The following is a 26,647-nucleotide window of genomic DNA, read 5'->3' on the forward strand; positions in this document are numbered from 1 at the left end:
CCGTGTTCTGAGGCACCTTGGAACCCACACAGGTGCTGAACTTTGTGAGGTCATCACAACACACAGCAGCTACCATTAAGAGACAGTCACGCCTTTAAACGAGGTGCACAAGTTCTGGTCCCGTTCAATGGAGTAGTCACAGTATCTGAGCCTGAGTTCAGATTTGTGTTTTAGGACTTTTTATGGTCTTTTTTTCCTCCTCCACAGAGCACAAAGTGCTTTACACAGAAAGGATCAGCTCATGTTACAGGCTGAAGAAACAATAAGAGACTTTAGCAGTTAGGTTAATTTTAGCTCATCAATAAAAAGCTAGAAGCTCTTAACTGACCAAACACTCAGTTTTATCTCACATCTATAAAGAATCCTTCCAGAAATTCCTGAATCCAGAACACCTTTTGGGTCATCCATCTCCTGTAGGGTGGTCACGCTAACAGAACCAGATACATTGTTTCATTTAATTTAGTTCAATTTTATATTTCTATCACCAAATCACAACAGTTTCCTAAAGTTAAAAACTCAATAATAAATAATAAAAAGAAAACAGAGAAAAACCCAACAATTATATGACCCTGCTTGAGCAAGCGCTTTTTGACAGTGGGAAGGAAAAACTCCCTGTTTGACAGGAAGAAACCTCCAGCAGAACCAAGCTCAGGTACACAGCCATCTGCTGTGAGCGGTGGGGGGTTATGGGAGGAAGATGGGACAAAAGACATACTGTGGGAGAGAGCTAGAGATTAATAATACCTAATGATTAAATGCAGAGAGGTCAATTTTCACATAGAGAGTGGAGATGAAACACTCAGTGCATCACGTCCTGCTGCATGCTCAATCATCCAGGTAAGAAAATCCCAAAAGGTGGATTCTGTTCATCTGGATGTTTTCAGTGGGAGAAATGACCTTGTAAACAGTATATTTGTATAATGACTGAAACTAGCACAACTGGCTGTTAAGTCAATTTCTTGATCATTAATATGCAAATTGTCAAGACCCTTGATCAACAACCACTGATAAATGGCCATGAGTACCATTCACAGAGAGTTGGGGAATGGCTGAACTCACAGCATTGTAAGATGGTGAAAAATGTACCCTTAGGCTGCCTCCTTGATTCAGAGATGGTCTTTCCCTTTTCACATAAATGGCCTCCCTGACTTCCCGCTCCCTCCTTGTCCAGGATGTGTACATCCTCATTATTGAAAGAGTGTCCAGTGGCCTGTTGGTGTGAATAGACTGCTTAGTCCTGGCCTGATGAGCTCTTCTGTGTTGCGCCACCTGCTTTACCTCTTTAGGTTGTTTGGTTTCCCCGATGTATAAATCATGGCAATCCTCCTGGTACTTGGTGGCCCAACACATTCACATTCACCAGGGAGATGCAAAGTGGCAGGTTAGCCTTCTTAAACTGTGAAATTTCCATCAGTAATGGGGGGCATTTAAAAGTTGATGTGAACCGTAAACCTACACACACTGTTCAGAATTTAAGGTCTTACTCTCATCATTCACTGGAGCACAAACTGGGTTCATCGGGACGCTACAACACAGAGCGAACACCATCCTGACAGGCAGAGCAGCCAGGAGTTTGTATCAGGAGTATCGGAATAGTTGAGACTCTTAGCACCGCGTCTCTTTGGCTTTCAAACCGCAAAACAGGCTGCGCCAAAAATTGGTCAAAACAGAAACAAAGCTATATAGTGTATGCTGTTAAGTAGCAGGAGGATTGCCATGATGTATACATCGGGGAAACCAAACAACCTCTGACTATCAAAAGGGCCTGGAAGCCTGTATGTAACTGCAGACTCAAGTGCAGAACCAAACGCAGAGACAACAGAGTAACTTTTGTACAAACATCTACATCTACAATCGTAGAGTTAAAAAAAATCCTAAACATCAACTCCATTAGCAATAACCCAATCATCCTTAATGGACGTCCTCTGGAGGAAGTACACTCTTTCAACTAACTGGGCGGCATCATCGACCAGCAACGTGGAACCGATGCAGATGTCAAGGCAAGGCTCAGCAACGCAAGAGTCGCCTTCATCCAGCTCAAGAACATCTGGCCTTCCAGAGAGCTGACCGAGACTACCAAGATCCAGAGATGGGCAGTAACGCGTTACTTTTAATGCGTTACTGTAATCTGATTACTTTTTCAAGTAACGAGTAAAGTAAGGGATTACCATTGCAAAAACGGTAATTAGATTACTGTTACTTTCCCGTAGGAATGCTGCGTTACTGCTTTACTAAAACCGTGATTTTTTTGCCAGAATGTCTCATGACAGTGACGTAAGCGAGTGCGACGTTCGTGACAACAGCTGTCTGCAGATCAACAATGGATCATATATCAAGTGCGGGAGAGAGTATGCAACGTTTAAAGCTTGGAAGTACTGACCTTACTTTGAGTTTGATTCCATAAAAAGTGACAAAAACATTAGCGTCCATTGTGGGTGGGAAGAAAACTTCTTTTTACACCGAAAAAAACCCGTAAACTTCCAAGCAAGCTCCGAGTGCGCAACGACGTAATGGGAAATTCACAGAGAAACTCGCGGATTCTTCCACTGACCGCTGTGCCACACCTGCACCAGAGCACACCTCCGCCTACCCCACTCCTGCTTTACAGGTGAAAATAGAGCAACAGGACTGCTAGTCTTTGATTTTATTTACTTTCTGCTGTGTTTTACTTGCATCTATTTGAAAGACTGAGTGCAGACACAAAAAATATTTTATTTTATGTGCTGGAATGTGCAGAAAATAGGTTTAAATGTTAAACTAATTTCTTCAAGTCAGAGAATGGTGCATATAATTTAATTTTTGCTTGATGCATAAAGTTAAAAGATTAAAACGGATAAAACAAGTTTAAAAAAAAGAGACTTTTCCATTTGATTACATTTTGTATGATGGATTATGCAGAAAAAGTAGAATTGGCTTGACAGATCTATCGTTTTATCACCTATTCAGGTTATAAATCATGTTTTTAAAAAGTAACTAAGTAACTAAGTAATTAATTACTTTTGAAAATAAGTAATCAGTAAAGTAACTGGATTACTTTTGGGGGAAGTAATCAGTAATTAGTTACTGATTACTTTTTTCAAGTAACTTGACCAACACTGCCAAGATCCGACTGTTCAACTCCAACATGAAGTCAGTCCAGCTGTATGGGGCTGAAACTTGTAAGACAAACAAACCTCAAACAGAGAAATCCAGACATTCCAGAACAGCTGTCTCAGAAGGATTCTCCACATTCGCTGGCCAGACACTATCAGTAACATAACCTATGTTGAACCTGTCAACTCCCAGTAGAGGAAGAATCAGGAAGAAAAAGAAGAACGGACAGGGAAATCTGCGCTTTCACAGATAGCACTTTATCAATAAAGAAGTGTAGGAAGTTTTCACAAATTTCCTGAGAGGACTCGACACCAACAGTCTGTGGAGCATGAAGGACCCTGTCAATAGTCTTAAATAAGACATGAGGCTTACGACAATTTGACTGAATAATAGCAGCAAAATGTTTCCTCTTAGCATCTTGTACAGTCTTCTGATAGGAATTCCAGTAGTTTTGTAATATTTGGTATGACACCTGAAGTAGATCCTTCTTCCATTTACTTTCAGTTCTCCTACACTTTCTTCTGGCAGCACAGAGTGTCTTCATTCAGCCAGGGTTCAGATTTGGCTTTAACTTGCCTAAGTTTAAAAGGGGCCACCGAATCTAAAACAGTTTGGCAGACTGAGTAAAATCATGTACTCAGCTCTTCTGTATCATTACATATGGAGTCAGGAAGGCTGCAGTTCTGATTAAAAACAATAGAGAACTGACCAGCAGAGGAAGGGTTAAAAATACGACAGCATCTAGCAACAACAGGAGGAGGATTAACTTTGGTACAAGGAAGGGAAACCTCAAACAAGACAGGCTTATGATCCGACCATACAATATCACAAACCTCTAAGTTAGAGACAGGTAGATTGTGAGTTAAAACAAGATCCAACGTGTGCCCATATTTTTGGGTAGGCACAGACAAAGGTTGCACAAGATCAAAAGAGTCAATAAGATTTAAAAAGTCCTTTGCCATTGGCTTGCCAGGGCAGCACACGTGAATATTTAAGTCCCCAGTAATAAGGACATGATCATATTTTGGCATAATTTCAGCCAACAGATCAGAAAAGTCATTTAAGAAGTCCTTATTGTATTTTGGGGGTCTGTAACCCACAGCACAGAGCACTGTGTGACAGCAACCTAGCTCAAACACACTCAGTTCAAAGCTACTAGGTGATGTTGATAAGGACAGTGGTTTACATTTATACTGCTTCTTAAAAACAACTCCTGCTCTGCCTGATATTCGAGGAGAGTTTAAAAAGCAGCAGTCATCTGGTAAGAGATCTATGAAAACGCTGGACTCACCGGCCCTCAACCATGTCTCAGTTATACAGAGGAAATCCAATCCTTGGGTCATAAAAAAATCCTTTAAAATAAAAGTTTTATTACTCAGCGATCTAGTGTTCATCAATCCAAATCTGGTGGAGGTCAGCGTGTTCTTGGCTGACTGCGAGACCCGACACAGCGGCCGCAGGTTCTGTAGGTTTGCACCGCGCCGACGAAGATGAGGGAAAATCTTTCGCGGCTGGGACATCTGATCCGAGCCAACAACGGGCACCAGCCAGGCATCGATGGGCTCCAGAGAGCATGGAGAAAAGACATGGCGAAGCACAGATCCACGTTCGTTCCAAGGAGCTGGGGAAGAGCGCACCAAGTATGGCTTAAGTTTCACGAGCAGACAGCTGCGTTTGCCCCGGTGTCTGAAACGCTTTCGCTGTGAGGCTGGGGCCAGGGTCCAACAAAGGTTAGCTGGTATCCCAGATACCGCGCGCCGCACGCCGCACGAGGCCGCTTTGTAAGGCGCTCATATCACCAGTGGCGAGACCCGCGTTGTAGGTGGCGGTCCTGGCGTTCACATCAGTTTTCTCTGATGGACTCTCCATCCACAAATGCACATTGGCCAAGAGTTGGGAATGTCTACTAATGTCCGTAGACTCATCAAGTTGCAATGCAAACCTCCCACTGAAGCGTATCTTCTCCAAAACCACACTTTTGATGTCTGCAGACATGTCATCAATACGTCTGGCAATTGTGTTATCTGAGAGCAGGACTTTTTCGGGGGCTATTTCTTTAACTGCATCAGGTCCGAGCATCTCATTCACAATGGCTTTGCAGGCAGGTAGAGTATTAATGACTCTACTACGGTGTGGTTTTTTTGCTATAAGTTCAGCCACTAAGTGGCTAGCTTTGAGAGCTCTTTCAGACACCTTTGTGTTTTTTCTCAGTAAAGTTGTTTCTCAGCGTGTTCAAGCAGGCAAACAAAATAGTCTCTGTTCTTGTTTTGAAGTGAGGGATGTTTTGTGTGGAAATGGCGTTTGAGCTTGCTTGGGACCATGGTACTGTTTGAGAGCTTTTCTCCACACACCAAACATAACGGAGTCGGTGCAGTCGGATCTCCAGTGAAAGCAAATCCGAATGAAAGATAACTTTCGCTGTATTGCCGCGAGCTCACCGTTTTTGCTTTCTTTTGACTAGCGCTCGTACTAGGCTCTTCTGGATTAGAATTTTTTGGACCAATTAATTAAAATTAAATAATTTCCCACGGCACACCTGACAATCTCTCATGGCACACCTATGTGACACGGAACAGTGGTTGGAAAACACTGGGTTACCTGATCCAGCCGTAACTACATGCTTTATCAAAAAGGAAAGTTTGAAGCAAACTTTCAAACTTGCCTTTCCTTTTCCTAGTTTTAAGACTATAGTCTTAAAAGTAGAGATAGTGCCTGTCTCCTAAATACAAACTGGAAGCTGGTTCCACAGAAGAGGGCCTGAAAACTGAAGGCTCTGCCTCCTATTCTACTTTTAAATACTCTAGTAACAAAAAGTAAGCCCACAACAGATCATTTGCCTCCTATCCAAGAATACTCCTCTGTCACACCATCCCTCTGCATGTCCTCCTTCAGTACATCCTCCTCTGAAGTCTTGCTCTTCTCCTTCTGCCTGGTAACTGTATCTCCAGCCTCCACGCTCCCTCCTCTCCACATGCTCAATGCAGCTCATTTGTGATCCTGTCTATACTGCTCTCTGAAAATCTTCACCTCTGTCTCCTGTCTTTTTGTCAGTGCTACTGTCTCCAAAGCATACATCACAAAAACACTCAGATATGGTCATTATGTTTGTAGCCTCTGCCACAGCCGCCTCTGTTAGGTGGCTGGTTTCTGGAACCTGTCTAAGGACTGGGACAGGGCTTTCCTGTAGTGCAGAGTTGGTGTGGAGCCAACTGGTCAATTTTGTTAGTGTATGTACACTCGTTATTTATAGACACCAGGTCTATGAATAACGAGTGTAGAGGAACTTTGTAGACTCTCCATAGGCTCCTGTTGTTAGTCTTTTTCTTTTGTTCATTCTTCTGTTATTCACATTAGTATTTGTGTACTTTTGCAATGCCAGAGTTGACGAGTGGTGTAATCTTGAATGTCTGTTGTTTCATTGCAGTGAAATCCTGGAACATACGGAGCTGGATGGACAGATAAAGGTGCCCTGTCTGGGTTCTCTGCTCCCGCAAAATGAGCTGAAGCTGCTGGAGGAGCAGTACCTGACCCACAAAGAGGTAAAGAGCAGCAGGAACTGATGCTGCTGTCGGGTCAACTCAGTTCTGTCCCCCCATGTTAAAACTGTTGAGGGTGGCTTCTCGCTTTGGCCTGATGGTCGGCTTTCTGCTGGGGTGATTACATAGAGAACCCACACTCTATGATAACTCAACAGCGTCTGATTATAATTTGTAGAACAAATGTGAAGTGAAACGTTTTCTTTAGGAAAAGGTGAAGCTGTGGCTGAACACTGCCCTGAAGAAGGAACAAGAGAACTGGCTGAGTGGAAGGACACCCGAAATCATCGATGGTTATTACTTCAGTTGTCTGGCTGTAGACGTCATACAGGTGAGGCTCAGGTGAGACCCATTGTGCAGGTGAGGCTCGGTCTGTGTTAAGTTGATTAGTGTTGTGATGTTTGTGTTTTCAGGTGATGACCGGTTCCCTGTCTGAGTTCAGCTGTGCCATCAAAGACAAGAGAAAAGCTCAGAGGCTCACAGTTCAGCTTGAGAACTTCATGTACAGGTACAGTCGTACTATGTGGTTCGCTAATCTTGAACTTACTTTTTATGTTACGGCATCATTCCTCCCATGCTCACTGAATATTTACTACAAATATATAACTTAATGCTGTCAGCATTAATCCCGTTAACATGAAGTTAACGCCATAACGGCATTAACATGACAAATCTCCGTTAGCGAGTTAACGCGGATCGCCCTGTGCGAGGGCTGCATGGCGTCAACGTGTTAACGTTGTTACCTTGTTAACGCATTAGCACCCTGCAGCCCCTTGCACGGGGCGATCCGTGTTAACTTGCTAATGGAGCAACGATAATGTGGTTATGGCGTTAATGTCATTTTAACGAGATTAACACTGACAGCACTAATATAACTATATTGTAACGTTTTCCACTTTAAATAAAAATGGTAGAGCTCAGCAATAAATTGTTCCACAAACTTATTTAAATAAAATTCTTCATAAAGCCTTCACTGCTTGTTCACATTTTCCATATTAAAATTGATCTTCAGTCAATATTTGAAGTCTGTTTTTGACCTGAAAAAAATGCAGACATGTAAATGACGTCTGATTGACACCCAGATGTGTAACAAATGTATGTGTGTGTGTGTGTGTGTGTGTGTGTGTGTGTGTGTGTGTGTGTGTGTGTGTGTTCAGCTATGTGAAGTGTGTGGAAGAGTTTGTGAAGGGAAACCATGGTAATGTCCGCTCGGTGATCAAAGCTCAGCTGGTCTGCGAGCAGCAGCTCAGGTGAGGTCACCTGTTCAGTTCTCAGACACCTGAGTCTTTGAAAGTCTTCCAAACAGAGTGGACTAGATCACATGACCTGTCTAAGGACCAAGGATAGAGTAGGATTAGATCTACCTAACTTTCAGCACTACTTCTTAGCCAACAGGCTTCAATTTATCTCAGGATGGCTAAAACATACCTACATCAAGCGACATGAATGCTTTAAAAGCATCCACATCAGCTCTCTGACAGCATGGGGGGAGTTTCTAAAATTGACACAGTCTTCATTAATCCCATGCAAATGTAGCACCCCGGTGAGGGAATGGCCACATTAATATTATTTTGTGTAAAACACTTGTGTTATGGGACATTTTTCATTACTATATGTACTCATTTTCAGTTACTTTAAAAGAATAGAAACCCATGTAAAAGGGAGTCATTTTATGTTAGAAAGCAGTAAGGGCGGAACGTTGGTGGCTGCTCTAGGGTTTCGGGGTGCAGTAAGTGGAGCCCACCTTCTGCTGCTTCCTCAGACACGTTCTAGAGGAAAACAGAGATGCATTGTGTCTTCCTTACTCCACTCTTCACCTGCTTTTACAGGTTGGTAAATGGTGTTTGTACTGAAAAAGTTGTTTATTGTTACCACAGTTACCCATGGTAATGTGAATGAGAGAATTTAAGGCGGTCCGCCTGAGTTACTTACAGTGTTGTGCAAGTTACTTTGAAAAAGTAATTAATTATAGTTACTAGTTACTTCTTCAAAAAAGTAACTGAGTTAGCAATTGAGTTACAATATTCTAAAAGTAATTAATTACATGAAAAGTAACTATTGCGTTACTTTAAAAAAAACGTTTAACCCCCTGGGTCCAGGGTATAATTGGCCATTTTTAACTACTTTTGATTTTCCCTCCACATTTTACCTTTAAAAACTATTTACTTTGCCTTGTGTTAATTCCAGTTCTTTTGATTCTTAGGGCCAAGAAAACACGGCTCAAAAGTGGTCTTTTACTTTAAAAAATGATCTTTATTTACATTTTCTGGAATATGGAGACCTGAGCACACAGCACACAGCCCCAGGTCTGAAGCACAAACGGAAGCCTAGTTATTTATATACTTGCTCTCATGTCACACCACACTTTAAGTTTCGATCAAACAGCCTAGTTGGTTTCACTTTCACTTCATTTTAGCTGCAAAAGCACGCTCTGCAACAGCAGCACTTTTTGGCACAGAGTGTACTCAGAGTTAGGCCTTTCTCATATGAAGCAATATAATCAGCATATAAACATTTGATATGATAAATTTAACGTCAACACTTGTTTGGTATCATCCTTTTCAGCACAACGTCCCATGTCTGAATTTACAGTCATATTTTCATTTTGACACACTGTATTAACACAATTGATCTATAATCAGACAAAAAACATAAAATCATAGTAGAAAAAGTTATTTTTTACTGTAACAACCACAAACATGTTGTCATGAAACGCTGTGTGGCAGGCAGGAGTAGGACCCAAGATGCAGGCACTCAGACGCGAGGGATGAACTCAAAAAACTCAGCTTTATTTGCTGACAGGGGAAAAGCATACAAAACTAAACTGGGAAAATATAAACTTACACTTGACAGAGAGGCACACGAGGAAACACACAGCTTGAGGCAGTGGTTCCCACACACACACACACATTGCCACACACACAAACACATCCTCCAACCACACATACCCATATTTTCAGGGGGTGGCTGTAGCTCAGGTGGCAGAGCAGGTCAGCCACTAATCAGAAGGTCGGTGGTTCGATCCCAGGCTGCATCCTGGCTGCATGCCAAATATCCTTGGGCAAGATACTAACCCCATGTTTGCCTACTGGTGGTGGTCAGAGGGCCCGGTGGCGCCTGTGTCCGGCAGCCTCACCTCTGTCAGTGCGCCCCAGGGCAGCTGTGGCTACAATGTAGCTTGCTATCGCCAGTGTGTGTGAATGGGTGGATGACTGAATGTAGTGTAAAGCGCTTTGGGGTCCTATGGACTAGAAAAGCGCTATACAAATGCAGGCCATACCCATATTTTGCTCCATTGCGGTTTATTTCACACCTCAAGCATTTAGTAAACAATTAAGCAAATACAAGTAATCTGCAATAAGTTACAGGTAGTAATAAAATAAACTACTAACTCTTTTAGGCTATGTCAGCACCTACACGGGTATTTTTGAAAACACAGCTGTTTCGTCCACACGTAAACGGCTTGGAGGCTGGACCAGACGAGGATGAAGGTTCGGAGGCTGGACCAGACGAGGATGAAGGCTCGGAGGCTGGACCAGATGAGGATGAAGCTGCTGATGGCTGGACCAGATGAGGAGGAAGCTGCTGATGGCTGGACCAGATGAGGATGAAGCTGTTGATGGCTGGGCGGGCCCCTCAGACCCTCCAGCGGAGGCAGGTTGCTGGACGGGCCCTCCGGAACCCCCAGTGGAGACGAGGAAGTGCTGGCCAGGCCCTCCCGAGCTTCCAGCAGGAGCAGATGCAGAGCCAGAGGGTGTGGGGACCCCTGGCTGAACATTAGGCTGACTAGGTGGGTGAGTGTGTGGCTGACCAGGGAACTGAATTGCTACAAGGGACTGAACTGAAGTCTGAAGTGGCACAGGGGACTGAACTGAAGTCGACTCAGCTAATGGTTCATATAGGGGTTGTTTTTGTGTGTGTGTGTGTGTGTGTGTTGATATTTTAGAATATCAACAAATTAAATACATAGTAAAAAAGAAATTTAAACCCAGTCGAATCACAAACACCACCAAGTGTGGTACAGTTTCTTACTCTTAAAACCCCAAATTACTGTCCAAAATATACAGAATGCTTTCTAAAACATATGAATCAATATCACTTCCTATTGCAAAATGGGAAATAGATTTATCAGTCAACTTAGACTGAAACTTCTGATCTCAGGTATGCATAAAAACCTTTCATTTAAATAGAAATTCCATTCTGCAATTAATTCAATACAAAACATTACATACTGTAGAGTGCACTATACGGGTCATCGGATGCTCACATTGTCAAGCCAATACACCAGACAATTATATTCACGCTCTTAGGTCCTGTCCACCAGTTTAGAAGTTTTGGTGCGGAATATGTGAAGACTTATCAGCGTCTGAAATGTGACAGCAAAACACAATAAAATACAAACGAGTGAGAACAGAAGAGTCAATAAACACATTCAAAAGTGATTTACTCAAGCAAGAATGGGAGATGCTGTATAAGGAAAAAAATATTGATAAAGCTTATGAGATTTTTTTAGGAAAATTTAAACTGTTATATAATAGTCATTGCCCAGTAAAGAAATATAGTAAAAAACAAAAATATGCAGAGTGCCCATGGATTACAAAAGGATTGCAAAATGCATGTAAGAAGAAAAATACCTTATACAGAGAATTTATAATGAACAGAAGTACAGAAGCTGAAAATAAATACAAGAAATATAAAAATAAATTAACGAGTAATTTAAGGTCATGTAAAAAGGAATACTATGAAAAATTACTGATTATGAATAAAAATAATATTAAAGGGATCTGGAAAACATTAAATACCATCATCAAAAAGGGCTCGGGGCAGGCAGACTATCCTTCGTATTTCGCAAATAATGATAGAAATATTACTAATATGAGAGATGTGGTAAATGAGTTCAATAAATTCTTTGTAAGTGTTGGGCCAGACTTGGCTGAAACAATTCCTGATATAACAGATTCTGTAGAGAAAGAAACTAGACTCATTGACCGCAATCCTCATTCAATATTCTTAACGGTGGTGGAAGAAATGGAAATCATTGATATTGTTGGGAAATCACAAACAAAAAACTCTACAGACTCTGACGACATTGATATGGAAATCGTTAAGAGAGTGATAGAGGGCATTTCCAAACCCTTAACACACATTTGCAATTTGTCCTTACAAACTGGTACATTCCCAAAACAAATGAAAACAGCTAAAGTAACACCACTGTTTAAAAATGGTGACAGACACCAATTCACAAATTATAGGCCTGTCTCTCTACTTTCTCAATTTTCAAAAATACTGGAAAAAGTCTTTAGTAATAGACTTGACAAATTTATAGATAAACACAAAATAATAATGGATAGTCAGTATGGTTTCAGATCAAATAGATCAACATCATTGGCATTAATGGAACTGATCGAAAATATCACCAACAATATAGATAAAAGTTAGTGTATTCATTGACCTAAAAAAAGCTTTTGACACAATTAATCATGACATATTACTTGATAAACTGGAGTACTACGGCATTAGAGGAGTGGTGTTAGAATGGGTAAAGAGTTATTTGAGAGACAGGCAGCAATTTGTGAAAATTGGGGAATATCAATCAGAGTGTATGGACATTGTTTGTGGAGTTCCGCAGGGGTCAGTATTGGGACCAAAGCTGTTTATCCTCTATATCAATGATATATGCAGAACATCAGATATATTACAGTTTATTCTATTTGCAGATGATACAAATATTTTTTGTGCTGGAGAGAACTTACAGCAGCTTTTGGAAATTGTCACACAAGAAATGATTAAACTGAAAACATGGTTTGATAGAAATAAGCTATCATTAAATTTGGAAAAAACTACATTTATGTTATTCGGAAATTGTAAAAAAGATGCAGGAGCAAAATTATTAGTAAACAATGTTGAAATAGAGCAAGTTTCGGATACAAAATTTCTGGGTGTGATAATAGTAGGGATGGGTATCGTTTAGGTTTTATCCGATACCGGTGCCAAAACGGTACTTTTGAAACGGTGCCGGTGCTTAAACGGTGCTCGAACCGGTGCTTAAAGAATAAAGAACACAAACTTCGTCCAAAAACCTCGTGTTTTTATTTTCCCCAGTAATTTTTTTAAGCAAAATTATAACAAAGTTAGCCCTTTCTGTCAATAAAACATAACGTCTTTGGAACCAGTGCTTAAACAATTGAAAACAAACTTTGTCATGAAACCTGTGATGTTTAGCAGTTTTTTTGCAAGAAGATAATCATATTAGCCTTTTCTGGAGCTATACGGCATCGCTCTTGGCTGATGGCATGCCCAGCACAAAAGAAAACACTTTCAGAAGGCGTTGATGAGGCTGGGACACACAAGTATTTTTCTGATAGGGCAGATAAATTGGGGAGTGTATCCCTCTTACTCCACCACCAGGCCACAGGGTCTTGTCCAGAGGTAATTCCTGGCAGTCTTTTGTATATTTGAAGCTCCTTATGTACCTGCTCTGTGATTGAGGGGACTCTACCCGCTTGAGAAGCAGTCTGTTGAAGTTCTCTGTCTTCATCCTCAAACAGTTTTTCTAAGGGTGACTTCTGGACCTTACTTAGCTGAAAAACAACAAAAAAAGATGTGTGAGGTTTGCAAAATAAATAAAGATCACTTTTAGAATGTAGTGGTTGTGTTAGAAAAAATCTGAAATTACATATTTTTCTGGCTTGTCCATGTCAGCATCATCCACCTCGCTGTGTGCTTTGGGGTCCTCAGTGGGAGGCTATGGACACACAGATAGTAAAAGAGCATTCCTTCAACATAGAAACTACATCATGATGCAAAAGGACAAGATTGTACACACACAATGAAAATACCTGCGCAACTGCTACTGTGGCATTTGCAACTGCTGCCTTCTCCAACCTGTCCCAGATGTCAGTAGCTGCCTCACCAGCTAGCCTGCCTTTAAAACGTGGGTCCATCATCGTGGCCTCCTTCAGAAATTTCTGAAGGTTTTCATCCTTTAAGTAAAACAAGATATAACATAGGAGCTGATACTGAAAAAAGGTAACCCTATTTTCCATGCGCATTGACATTGTCTGCAAATACCTGATATCTTTTCTGCAGACTACCCCAGACTTTCTCTTTTATTGAAGAGGTGAAAACACTGTCTTCATCACATCGGCTGAAATGTGCCTCCAGCTTGGCCAGGATGGGGATGATTTGGCTGCATGTGGGTGACTTGTCACTTGAGACACACATGGTTGACGTGTACAGGACTTGCATGCACTTAATAAACTCCTCTGCCTTGATTAAATCAGTGTGTGTGAACCTTTCTAGTCTGTTGAAAAATATTCACAATGTTAAAGGTAAATGACGTTATTTAGCTCTTGCAAGTGATGCTCATGTCATTCACTTACTTGTCCTTCTCCATAGGCTTCCTCAGCCGTTGATCCAGAGCAGCTGCCTGGATTGCATCAAACTGCTCCATAAATCTCTCCACCATTAGGAAGAGAGAATTCCAGCGCGTCTTAACGTCAAGAATTACATTATGCTCTGGCAAATCTAAAGCACAGATAGACACAAACATTTTTTTAAATTACTATAAAAAAGGTAATATGAATAACAATACTTCTTGATATGTAACTGCATGTGCTACTTACTCAGGATTCGCTGCTTTTCTCTGAGCACAGTTTTGCTCAAGGATGAACGTTTGAGCCACACCACAACTGAACGGATTTTGGCACACCAGCTGGAAACTGCAGGAATGTCATACACCTTTTGTGCGGCCAGGTTGAGGGTATGAGCAAAGCATCCCACTTTTAAAAAGTCCAATTTTTTCAAAGCAACATCCATGTTGCAGGCATTATCTACAGTGGCAGCAATTATTTTCCCTCCCAAGTGAAATTGCTCCACAACGCTTGATATTTCTTTAGCGACAACTGGACCTGTTTGTGACTCATAAACTGCTTCAGTGCTGAGCACATTCTGCTTCATTTTGCCTTTGTAGATGTAGTGAACAGTCACTGTGAGGAAATGGTCCTGAGCAATACTGGTCCATCCATCACAGGTGATAGCGACCTTGTTAACCTGTGCCAAATTCTGGATGAGGTTGCTTTTCTCCACACAATACCAAGCAGGTATAAGTGTGTTGGATAGATCATCCCTGGATGGGGGCTGATACCTCGGATTAAGGGCAGAGGACATCTCCCTGAATTGAAGAAAAAAAACAAAACAAAAAAGAAAAAAAAACATATAACTCACCTTTTATTCAAATATAGTTTACTTATAATATTTAGAGAAGACTTACAAAGCTAAGCAGCTATGAACATATTAACCTTTACAGTATTATGCAGTCTATTTTTTATGTCAGAGTAATACAACATTTTTCACCTGAATGATGGTGACTCCACCGTTGAAAATGGATGGAGATCTTTGACTATAAATTTTGTCACTGCCCTGTGAATTTCGTCCACTTTTTCTTTCGTCATTTTAGCCTTTTTGGCCAGGATGAAGGGAGTATCTGCCATCAAACAAGAAGAAAGCCGCATGTAACTACGACGGTGTTTGCTAGTTCACCTTACATGCATTAATTTAATAACGTGGTTAGCCTACTCAACTTAAATTACACACGAACAACATTAAGATACTCACCCAGAGAAGAACGGGTGCTGCTGCCATCATCATCATCAGTTATCATTTCCGCTACACTGGCGGCAGGGCTAGGGGCCGGACTCTCCTCTTCGGGTTCTTGGATGTTGCTAACTCCGAGAACAGGCACCGCAGCAGATGTGCTAGGTGTGCTGTCTTGCTGCAAGTTATCAAATGCGGTGCATTTCTCGGCTTTTAAAAAAACGCTATGCAACGCCATGTGTTTCATTAGATTTGAGGTGTTACCTCCTTTGCACATTATTACCTTTAAGCACTTGTTGCAGACTGCTGAGTTTATATCTTTTGCTGTGAAGTACAGCCACACTCTCGAGCGCTTCGCCTTCGGCATTTTAGCTCCGCTCTAAAGAAAAAACCGTACATACCTGGGCCCGCCTACTATCCTGGGAAAGGAAGTGATTGGCTAGATTTCTCAGGGGAAAAAAGCACCGAAATGAAGCACCGAATTGTGCGCTGCTTTTCGGTCTGGTTACTACCGTTTATGTCAGAACCGGTTCCACAATGGCACCGGACACCGGTACCCATCCCTAGATAATAGATAACAAAATCTGCTGGAAACCTCACATAAAGCATATACAAGCCAAACTGTCAAGAAGCATCTCCGTACTAAGTAAAGTTAAATATTTTTTGCCTTCCAAATCACTCCGGGTACTTTATTGTTCACTTATATTGCCATATTTGGAATACTGTGTGGAAATTTGGGGAAACACATATAAAACTGCACTTCAACCAATATGTAAAATTTAAAAAAAAGCAATCAGGATGATTAATAAAGCAGGATTTAGAGACCATACTAACATCATGTTTTTGAAATTAAAAATACTGAAGTTTATGGATCTTATAAAATATAAAACTGCAAAAATTATGTACAAGGCCAGATACAATATGTTACCAGGAAATATACAGAGGATGTTCTATGACAGAGAAGGAGACTATGAATTGAGGGGGAAATTGAATCTAAGGATTCTTAAAGCACGGTCAAAGGTTAAAACCTTTTGTGTCACTATTTATGGGGTAAAACTGTGGAATAGTTTTACTATAGATCTACAGCAATGCTCAGGAATTAGTAAGTTCATGAAAATACTTCGAAAACTGATTTTGGAAGAATATGATACCGATAAAGATGATCACCCATTGTATGTATAAAAATATCAAATTATATCCAAATTATATCAATCATGGTAGCCAAGTTTATATAGGTTCTCCTCGTGTATCGTGTGGAGTATGTGATGATGGGAATTAGGTGAATTATGTGGGATCAATAAGATGTTGAGCAGGGGTAGGAATTAATAAGTATGTTCATACTTCTTCCTACTCCTTTTCAGACCAAACATTGTTACATTATGTCAGACGATTTTGTTTTATTTCATTATATATTTTTTGTTTATCTGAACACATACGTGTGTGTGTGTGTATCTACATATATATTCGTATCTGTAAAAGGAAATATATATATATACACACTACATGTGTGTATATATTGTTTTTTGTTTTATATGTCTGAAACAAATAAAGATACAATACAATACAATACAATACAATACAATACAATACATTCCAACTTCCCCATTAGTGTGCTTGTTGGGCAACTTAGAATATGTCACAACGTATTGGGGGGTCATAGTTTGGTCCCAACTTCGCTGTTGTGATTGATGTGGGGGTAGGGACAGGCTTGGGGCGTCGGGGGATTCCCTAGGGACGTCTTCCTTGGAGGACATCAGGAATATTTCAGAGTCATTTAATAAAAATCTGATGAAACATTCGTCTCTATATCAGGACTTTATCTGTCATCCACTGTGATCACCTTCTGTTTTCTTTCATTTCTACAACACCGTGAAAATAAAAGGGAGGTTTGCGTGCTTCGTACACCCCCGTTCTCAGGGCAGGTGGGCTGGGAGGAGGAGGTCTGGGTTGTGGGGCCTCCCTGCTACTGCGGAGTTGGGAGCGGTCTGCTTGTCTCCAACCCAAGGGAAAAGGGTAACACCTCCGGGGTCTAGGTGCAGTTTCCCCCTCTAGTGGCGAGGGTACCTGGACCTGGGGTATAGAGTATGTTTGGAGAGTGTGATTGTGTGTACAGTGTCTATTTTTGTCTGTCTCCACCAGGGGCGGAGCGTGGGGGTGGCTTACTGGGCTTAAGCCCGGGTTGTTTTGTCAGAAGCCCGGGGTCTTTTGGAGTGTAATTTTTTCATAGTTAGATGCCTGGCTGACAACTGTATAAAACAAAAAGTGCAAGCAATATTCGAAGCACATAGTGCACACTGTGGGAATTTACGACTGTGCGTGAATCCCCCCTGATATTGGTATGATCCGAGCTCAGGCACTAAGCGACTGAGCGAGGGGGCGGGGCAGCTGCTACCTGTCAGTGCGCTGTTGGAGAAACAGAGCCAGCCATACTAAGGAGAGCTTAAGTTTGACCAGGTACCAAAGCAAATCATTCGTACTGTACAAATAATGTAAATATGACGGTGTATCATGAAAGATTGATATCAAACTGATCACTTGACCAATATTACGTTATTCGCTCTTCAAGTGAATCAACAAATGGCGAAATGAAAAGCCGAACAAATGCTATTTTTTTAGAGTCTTAGCTTACGTGTGTTTATTTCATATTTTCAGTTCTTACCCTCCCCTACGGAAGAGGATTAGGGCCACTGGAAAAAAAAAAAAAGAATTCTGACTTTAATCTCAGAATTCTGAGAAAAAAGTCAGAATTCTTTTTTTTTTTTTCCAGTGGCCCTAATCCTCTTCCGTACTCCCCGACTAAATCGGTTTCAGTTATGTACTGAAATATAAGAATGGACATTAGAGGCTTCTTTCAAAGAAAAAACTCAGGTAAATGTTATTTTATATATTATGCTTTGTATGTTGTTCAGTATATTTCTATGCAAAACAAGAGGGATTTCAGTACACAGCAGGATATTCACATTTGTAACCAGATATTTACATACACTTTATGGAGAAAACATAAAACATTTTTACTGTACAACATCAATTTAGAGTAAACTTTTGTTTTAGATGAATATTGAAATATCTTTTGAATTATTTAAATGTCAGAATAAAGAGAGACAGAGCTTTCTGTTTTTTATCACTTTCATTAAATTTAGGAGTACATGTACACTAAGTTTATTGTTAATTAGTAAGAAAACTCCAGACGATTCCATTCTGAGCTGAAGAAGCTTCTGATTGGTTTGTAGAGTCCATGTGAGTAAACTGGTGGCACAGCTGTGGATGCATATAAGGCAAAACACAGAGCCTGTTTATGTGACATGGGAACATCAAGAGATGTCAACCAAAACACCAGGAACAGAACTGTGGAGCTCCATAAGTGTGGCTCAAGTTTGAATACAATTTGGTGCCATTTGCAATTAAGAAATACAGACAGTTTCTCTCTTTACTCTTAAAGTTAACAAATATGTTTTTATATTTATCTAAAAAATAAACATTTAGTCTGATTTGATGTTACAATTAAAAAAGTGTTTGTGTTTTGATCTGAAGAGTACATTAATATGTGGTTTCAACTGTATATTTGATGATTGTCAGCACAAAGAGGGAGAGAGAGAGAGGGAGATGGAGAATGAGGACAGAACAGAGATGAACAAGAGCAGGTGAGACACACATGTTAGTCAAATGGTTGTTTACCAGAAGTATCACCGTATCATAGGTCCTCATGTATCTCGTACCTAGTGTTTCTTTTTAGGTTTGCTATTTTTCAAATTCTACATTAATTAAGTTTTGCAGGCTTGTTTGCACAACAAGGCTAAATAATTATATAAACTTTTCTCAATCTAAATATTGTACTTTGGTAGAATTAAAAAATAAGTGTAGTGCAGGTCTATGATGATTTTTAGTGCCACTATCATCTAGTTCTGATTCTGGTTCTGTCTTGGTTAAGTCCTCAGTAGTCCTGATTTTGAACTGTTGCAGTCCTGTTTTAATTCTGGATCAGTTCTGGGTCTGGTTGAATTGGGGTTTAGTCCTCGTGTCTTGATGCAGCCCCGACTTTGTTCTGCCTCGCTGCTTAATTAAAAAACTAGTTTAAGGTGTCCTGCACATGTGATATATATTTTTCCCTATATGAAGTCCTTCTTTTTTGAACAAAACTCAAAACAAAGCCTATTAATCTTTCAGTCATTTCTACACCCCCCCCCCCCCCCCCCCCCCCAAAAAAAAAAAAAAATCCCACATGCATACTACCCTTTAGGGCTAAGCCCCGGGTGTTTCAAATGTCTGGCTCCGCCTCTGGTCTCCACATTGGGTGAGTGCTGAGTATTTGCATATGTGTGCATGAGGGACATACAGGACAGGCGGCAAAAAAAAATGACATGACCTGGATCACATGACCTGCAGATCTGACTGATAGCACTGATAGAGAGAGTTAACCATTTTGTCTTCTTACAGCAGAGACTTGCTTATATTTAGTCATCCATTGCTTTTATTTCAGATACAGAAAATAAAGAATTATATTTCATATCTGTCCACAGGAGTTTGCCTCACATTTAAATGGTAGAGGACTCGCAGAGGAAACAAAAATAAAAATTTTATCATGATGTTACAGCCTGACTTCTTCCTACTGTTTATCTTTGTTGGTCTATTTTTAACAGTGAATCATTTTATTGTTGCTGTTTTGGCGAGCTGTGTGATCATGAGCTCTGCTGCTGACTGGTTCTCTCTGCTCGTCTTTAGGGATTACATCACAGCTGAAACAGGAAATCTGTCTCAGGAGCAGAAGCATGGCTGTCTGAATGCGCTGTCTGCCCTGAGGGATTGTGGGTACAGATATCTCACCTGTTCTCTTCACATTAGACTGAAGGTATGAATACTGTACTGCAGTAGTAATATTCAGAAACCTGCACATTAACAGAAGTCCTTAAATCAAATCCTCCTGGAAATCCTGTCACAGAGGTTTTCAAAGTGTTATCGTGAAACGTTGCATTATTCACCTGAAGCTTGTTCTGATAAACGTCTTTATGTCGCTAAGAGCACTGCTCACATCTCATGGTTTGAAGATCTGACAGTTTCATGTTTAGGGCATTTATTTCTGGAAATGACAGAAGGTGTGTTGGAGTCAGCTGTGGATGCCGCGATGGCTGAATGGCTCACTTCCTCTCGTCGACTTGCTCCTGGACTCTCTGAGCCAACAACTGGTTGACCTGACTGACCTGAAACCAGTCTGCAGAGAGGTGAAATGCCTTCATACCTCTGTATCTGTCTGCACACCTGTCTGTCTGTCTGTTTGACCCCACTGTGTGTCTGCAGTTGCTCCTTTGTGACCTGCATCAGGATGTGGTCCTTAAGTATGTGAAGAGGATGATGAAGACCAAGATGAAGAGCAAGGAGCAGCAGACTGCCGGAGCTCAGCGGATGATTGAAGACGCCAAAAAGATCAACAGCTTCTTCTCTGAGGAGGTGAGACAGGTGCACCCTCACATAGGTGTGCTCACCACCAGGCTGTCTCAGTTAGTTCACTCTTCAGTAATACTGTGCTAGTACTGCAATACTGTTAATGCGTTAAGGCATCTGGGAAGGATCTCAAAACTGGATTATAGATGCCATACAGTTGGTGTCATAAGCCCCGGCCTCTATTCAAAGATGGTCATTCACTCTGGACATAGATGGCTTCTTTCACTCCTCTGTCAAACCATCTTTCTTCTTGAGACCACGCCCACTCACATCCTGGGCCATTTGACCTCAGTAAGTCACATGATAGGGTGGGGCAAGGTCTCATAAAGGGTTCACCTGAAACCTTGGCTGATTGTCACCCAAACCTGTTTTCACGCCTTGGCTCGTGTGATTAGGCAGAGGATCAATAGGGGGTCCATGACCCTTTTTGGGACACTCGATGGGGCTTAAAAATCTGGGACTCCACCGTTTGCTCTTAGAACTGAAGAAGCTTCTTGGATGAAATGTCTTTAAGAAACTTAAAGTCCAGATGCTTTTTAGGCCAAGAAGTAAAATTATTAACAAGATAATCAACCTCTGTTGGAGTAGCGTTCAGGTAGGTATTCTGTGCTGGTACAGAAGATGATAACAGTGGGGTTAATAAATTTGGCCAGATTTCTAGAAATGAAATCTGCTCCACCAAAAGTGTGATGCATGCTGTGTCACGGTCGGACGGTCCTCCCCGGACGACCCTGCTTGTCTATGTATGTGTGTGTGAGTGTGTGTGTTCGCTTCTCCCTCTCTCTCCCCGGTCCTCAAAGCCGTGTTTACGGATGTGCGCGCTGTAGGGAAGGCGTGACCTGGCGACTTTCGTCATCAAAGGTCCCTTCTCGCTGTCGCAGGCCCACCAGCGTCTGATTACCTGGCCAGCTGTTGGCAATCATCCTTCTTTGCCATTCGGAGGTATTTAACCTGGGCTTGCGGCGACAGTCACGTGGGATTATTACTCCAAACTGGTAGAATCTTTGCGAGAAGTGTGCTTTTGTTATTCGGCTAGCGAGTTTGCTAATTGTGGATTTTGTGGATTTCCTTCTTCCTCCAGGAGAGTTGGGTGGAGAAGCAAGTTGGGGAGCACACGCACTCACGGAGCCTCTGCATGGAGCACACGGGGAGCAAAGGACGAGCCCTGTTTGGAGATTGCACTTTTTTTATTGTATTGTTGGACTTACCTGTTTTTCTCACTCTCGAGGGTTGAACAAGATTACAGTTAAAAATAAATATCCTCTCCTTCTGCTTGCCTCAGCATTCGAACTGTTACAGGGGCCAGTCATGTTCACAGGGCTCTAGACTAACTATTTGCCATGGTTGCACCACATCGCTTAACACCGCAGTTTTACATGTGCACTTTTTTTGGGGGGGGGGGGGGGGGGGAAATTGCTGTCCATACAGACAATATTCATTTGTAAATGATTAACTAACAATCTTGTGCTTAAAGTGGTTTGGCACTCTTTGGCAATATTATAGAAAATGTTAAACTTAATCATCATCTCGGCCTCCTCTGATGACCTGTTTGCTGCTGCCTGCTGCTGAAAGGCAGTGGGGAGAGGGAACACTTGGGCAGTGCATTTATTGCAGCATATAATGTGTTTTCTGGATACACCGTGCTTTTTCAGTGTTCAAAGATTAATGGCTCCGTGTCAGAGCACTGCCTATGAATTTCAGATGGATCAGGCCTTAACTTAACAAAAAAGTTATCAATAGTTCTTTTCATCTTTTCTCATTACCCACAGCTACATCCACTTCTGTTGGGCCTACTCACTAGGGCTGGGTATCATCACTGATTTCTATAATCCATTCGATTACAGTTCTCAAAGTCCTGATTCAATTCAATTTTGCTTTCGGTCTTACTAATGCCCCTGTTGTCTTCCAGGCCTTGATCAATGATGTGCTCAGAGACTTTATTAACCATTTTGTTTTCATGTATCTGGATGACTTTCTGATCTTTTTCAGGACCCGGAGAGTGCACATCAACCATGTACATCTGGTCCTACGTTGCCTGTTGGAGAATCGCCTCTTTGTTAAGGCAGAAAAGTCTGAGTTCCATGTTCAAACGTTTTTTTTTCTGGTATTCATTGTCTGCTCGCAAACAGGGGCGTTTGCGAGCAGATGCGGTCAAGGTCAAAGCCGTAGTGGAATGGCCAATTCCCAAAACCTGCAGGGAGCTGCAGAGATTCTTAGGCTTCGCCAATTTCTACCCCCGCTTCATCTGGGATTTCAGCAAGGTAGCCCTTCCTCTAACCAACCTCACTTCTCCTAAGTTGTCTTTCCAGTGGTCTCCCACAGCCCAGCAAGCGTTCAATCGGCTCAAGCACCTGTTCTCTTCAGCTCTGGTCCTTGTCCAGGTGTACCTCAGCTGGCCCCTTTATCATGGAGGTGGACACGTCCGACTCGGGCGTGGGGGCGGTTCTCTCCCAACTGATTGAAGGCAAGCTACATTTCTGTGCTTTTTTTCTCCCGTAGGCTGTCTCAGGTTGAGAGGAATTATGATGTGGGTGATCAGGAGTAGCTCGCCATCAAGTTGGCTCTCAAGGAATGGCAGCATTGGTTGGAGGGCAGTGAGCAGCCTTTCGTGGTGTGGACAAACCATAAAAATCTGGCATACCTCCAGGCAGCCAAGCGCCTCAATGCCCAACAAGCCAGGTGGGTCTTGTTTTTCACACATTTTCACTTCTCCATTACCTACAGGCCCGGCTCAAGGAACACTAAGCCTGATGCGTTGTTGGTGGCCCTCTCTCATTCTTGATGTCCAGAACTATGTTTCGGTTTGCCCAGTGTGCGACCTCCAACTCACCTGCCTCTGGCCTCCTGCGACTGTTGCCCACTCCTAAACGCACTTGGTCCATTATTGACCGTTTTTCCAAGGCCGCCCACTTCATTGCTCTGCCCAAGCTCCCTTCTGCCCTGGAGATGGCCCAGTTACTAATGCAATACGTGTTCCGGTTCCACGGCATACCCCAGGACATAGTTTCTGACCAAGGCCCTCATTTTACCTTGCAGGTCTGAAAAGAGTTCTGTTTGGAGTTGGGAGCTCAGGTCAGCTTGTCCTCCGGGTTCCATCCCCAAACTAATGGTCACACTGAAAGGGCAAACCAAGAAATGGAGACCACGCTGCGCTGCGTTGCTTCATCTAACCAGTCGACCTGGAGCAACCAATTGGCCTGGGTGGAGTACGCCCACAACGCAAGCACCTCATCGGCAACCGGACTCTTGCCCTTCGAGGCATCGCTGGGGTACCAACCTCCCCTCCTCTCTAGCTCTGAGGGAGAGTTGGCAGTTCCCTCTGTAAAGCACCACCTGAGATGCTGTCGTCGGGTCTGGCGGGCCACCCGAGCAGCGCTCCTGAGAACGGCCGAGCGTAACAAGGCACTGGCGGATCGCCGTCGCAACCCTGCCCCAGACTACCAGGTCGGCCAGCAAGTGTGGCTCTCCAGCAGACACATTCCCCTTTGGACTGGGTCCAAGAAACTGGCCCCTCGGTCTCTGGGCCCCTTCTCTATCCAGGAGTTCCTGAACCAGGTGACGGTCCAGCTGGCCCTGCCGCCCGCTATGAAAGTACATAACGTCTTCCATGTTTCTCAGATTAGGCCCGTACGGACCAGCCGTTTGTGCCTGCCCTCCGGGTTATCGACAGCACCCCGCCATGCTCCATTACTCGCATAATGGATGCCAGGCGTCGCAGTAGGGGCTTTCAGTTTTTGGTGGATTGGGAAGGGTATGGTCCGGAAGAACGTTCTTGGGTGCCGCGGTCCGCAATTCTCGATAATCGCATGATGAAAGAATTCAGCTGCAGGCATCCAGACAAGTACAGCAGGTCTCCCGGAGGCTCCCGTTAGAGGGGGGGAACTGTCACGGTCAGACAGTCCTCCCCGGATGACCCTGCTTGTCTATGTATGTGTGTGTGTGTTCACTTCTCCCTCTCTCTCCCCTGTCCTCGAAGCTGTGTTTACGGAAGTGCGCGCTGTAGGGAAGGCGTGACCTGGTGACTTTCATCATTGAAAGTCCCTTCTCGCTGTCACAGGCCCACCTGCATCTGATTACCTGGCCAGCTGTTGGCAATCATCCTTCTTTGCCAGTCGGAGGTATTTAACCTGGGCTAGTGGCAACAGTCGATGTGGGATTATTACTCCAAACTAGTAGAGTATTTGCGAGAAGTGTGCTTTTGTTATTCGGCTAGCGAGTTTGCTAATTGTGGATTTTGTGGATTTCCTTCTTCCTCCAGGAGAGTTGGGTGGAGAATCGAGTTGGGGAGCACACACACTCACGGAGCCTCTGCACGGAGCACATGGGGAGCAAAGGACGAGCCCTGTTTGGAGATTGCACTTTTGTATTGTATTGCTGGACTTACCTGTTTTTCTCACTGTAAATAAATGCACTGTTTTGCTGTTGAATAGAACCGCGCCTGGATCCTCTTTTCCGTGACATGCTGTCCCCAAAACGTTTCCCAATTATCTATATAGGCCACATCGTTTGTTGGACAGGTCTACTGTGAACATCACTGGATCAGAATAATTCATTTATGTGCAAAACAGATAAAGTAGGAGGATACATTGGTGTAACAAGGACAAACAAAAAAGAAGCCACTGGATTGTTGAGTAAGGACAATGAGAGATGACGTGCATACTGTGACATTTAGAGTCAAGGCAGTTTTTTCTTGCAGTACTGAGAGAACTGACAGTGCATTGTTTTACCTCAGGGCTGCAGCAAGGCCTCGTGGCTCTGCGAGATAGTATGCAAACTTGCAGAGATCCTCCGTCTGCAGGATCCTGCCAGCATTCAGCTGGAACTCGTCACTCTGGCCCGGAACTTCCCCGACCTCAGGTACAACACAATTAATCAAAATACACATTAAAGTATGTCACAAAGCACTTCAGTCTAGGGATGGGTATCGTTTAGGTTTTATCCGATACCGGTTCCAAACTGGTACTTCTGAAACGATGCCGGTGCTCAAACCGGTGCTTAAAGAATGGAGAACACAAACTTTGTCCAAAAACCTCTCATGTTTAGCTGTTTTTTTGTAAAGAAATAACAATGTTAGCCTTTTCTGCAGCTATAGGGCATATATGGTATCACTCTTGGCTGGAAGAAGTGCTTAAACAATGGAAAAAACACAAACTCTGTCCAAAAACCTCTCATGTTTAGCTGTTTTCCCACTTTCTTTGGTCATTTTAGCCTTTTTGGCCAGGGTGAAGGGAGCATCTGACATCAAACAAGAAGATGGCTGCATGTAGCTACGACGGTGTTTGCTAGTTCACCTTACATGCATTAATTTAATAACGTGGTTAGCGTACTCAACGTAAATTACACACAAACAACATTAAGCTACTCACGCAGAGAAGAACGGCTGCTGCTGCCATCATCATCCGTCATCATTTCTGCTACACTGGCAGGGCTAGGGGCCAGGACTCTCCTCTTCGGGTTCTTGGGGGATGTTGCTAACTCGGTGCATTTCTCGGCTTTTAAAAAAACCGCTATGTGTCACCAGATTGGTCGTCAGATTCAAGGTGTTACCTCCTTTGCACAGTATCACCTTAAAGCACTTGTTGCAGGCTGCTGAGTTTGCATCTTTTGCTGTGAAGTACAGCCAGACTTTTGACCGCTTTGCCTTGGGCATTTTTAATCTGTAGTTCTAAAAGAATGTAAGTACCTGGGCCCGCCTACTATCCTTGCAAAGGTAAAATGATTGGCTAGAATCCAAGGTGTATGACATCTCAGGGAAAAAAAAGCACCGAAATGCACACTGCTTTTCGGTCTGGTTACTACTTCAGACTACTTTAAAGTATCTCAAACTATGTCAGAAAATACTTTAAAGTACTTTGTAATTTGAAAGTACTTTGACATCGTTAACAGGCAGATTCTTCCTGTTAGCAAATGGTGAAATGATGACAAACGCTGATTTGTTCTAGTGATGATAGTACTCAGAGATGTTGAGCTGAACGTGATGTTTGACT

The 26,647-nt window shown here is 42.5% G+C and overlaps 2 protein-coding genes across 9 annotated transcripts in view; one reads left to right on the forward strand and one right to left on the reverse strand.

The window, feature by feature from the left end:
• Positions 1 to 26,647, forward strand: part of LOC147313294 (tumor necrosis factor alpha-induced protein 2-like) — a 72,127-nt gene that overhangs the window by 21,983 nt on the left and 23,497 nt on the right. For 2 of the 8 annotated variants that reach the window (XM_086265330.1, XM_086265329.1), the window contains exons 5-12: positions 6,518 to 6,632; positions 6,838 to 6,960; positions 7,043 to 7,137; positions 7,787 to 7,879; positions 19,944 to 20,070; positions 20,312 to 20,440; positions 20,517 to 20,666; positions 25,393 to 25,517. In XM_086265330.1, the coding sequence (XP_086121456.1) occupies positions 6,518 to 6,632; positions 6,838 to 6,960; positions 7,043 to 7,137; positions 7,787 to 7,879; positions 19,944 to 20,070; positions 20,312 to 20,440; positions 20,517 to 20,666; positions 25,393 to 25,517 (957 nt within the window). Of the gene's footprint in view, positions 1 to 6,517; positions 6,633 to 6,837; positions 6,961 to 7,042; positions 7,138 to 7,786; positions 7,880 to 19,943; positions 20,071 to 20,311; positions 20,441 to 20,516; positions 20,667 to 21,741; positions 22,037 to 23,159; positions 25,518 to 26,647 lie in introns of those variants that run through there. The other 6 variants (XR_015125184.1, XR_015125185.1, XM_086265334.1 and 3 more) reach the window with 6 other exon arrangements.
• On the reverse strand, positions 14,246 to 14,988 carry LOC147313295 (E3 SUMO-protein ligase ZBED1-like). Its single transcript, XM_086265365.1, has one exon. It carries the CDS (start codon positions 14,844 to 14,846, stop codon positions 14,247 to 14,249), a length of 600 nt encoding a protein of 199 aa, XP_086121491.1. The 5' UTR covers positions 14,847 to 14,988; the 3' UTR covers position 14,246.

Source organism: Aulonocara sp. 'chitande type north' Nkhata Bay, linkage group LG15 (genome assembly GCF_057382095.1).
Source record: "Aulonocara sp. 'chitande type north' Nkhata Bay isolate Kocher_YH1m ecotype deep benthic linkage group LG15, A_spYH_male_GT1.1, whole genome shotgun sequence".
NCBI classification, from domain to species: domain Eukaryota; kingdom Metazoa; phylum Chordata; class Actinopteri; order Cichliformes; family Cichlidae; genus Aulonocara; species Aulonocara sp. 'chitande type north' Nkhata Bay.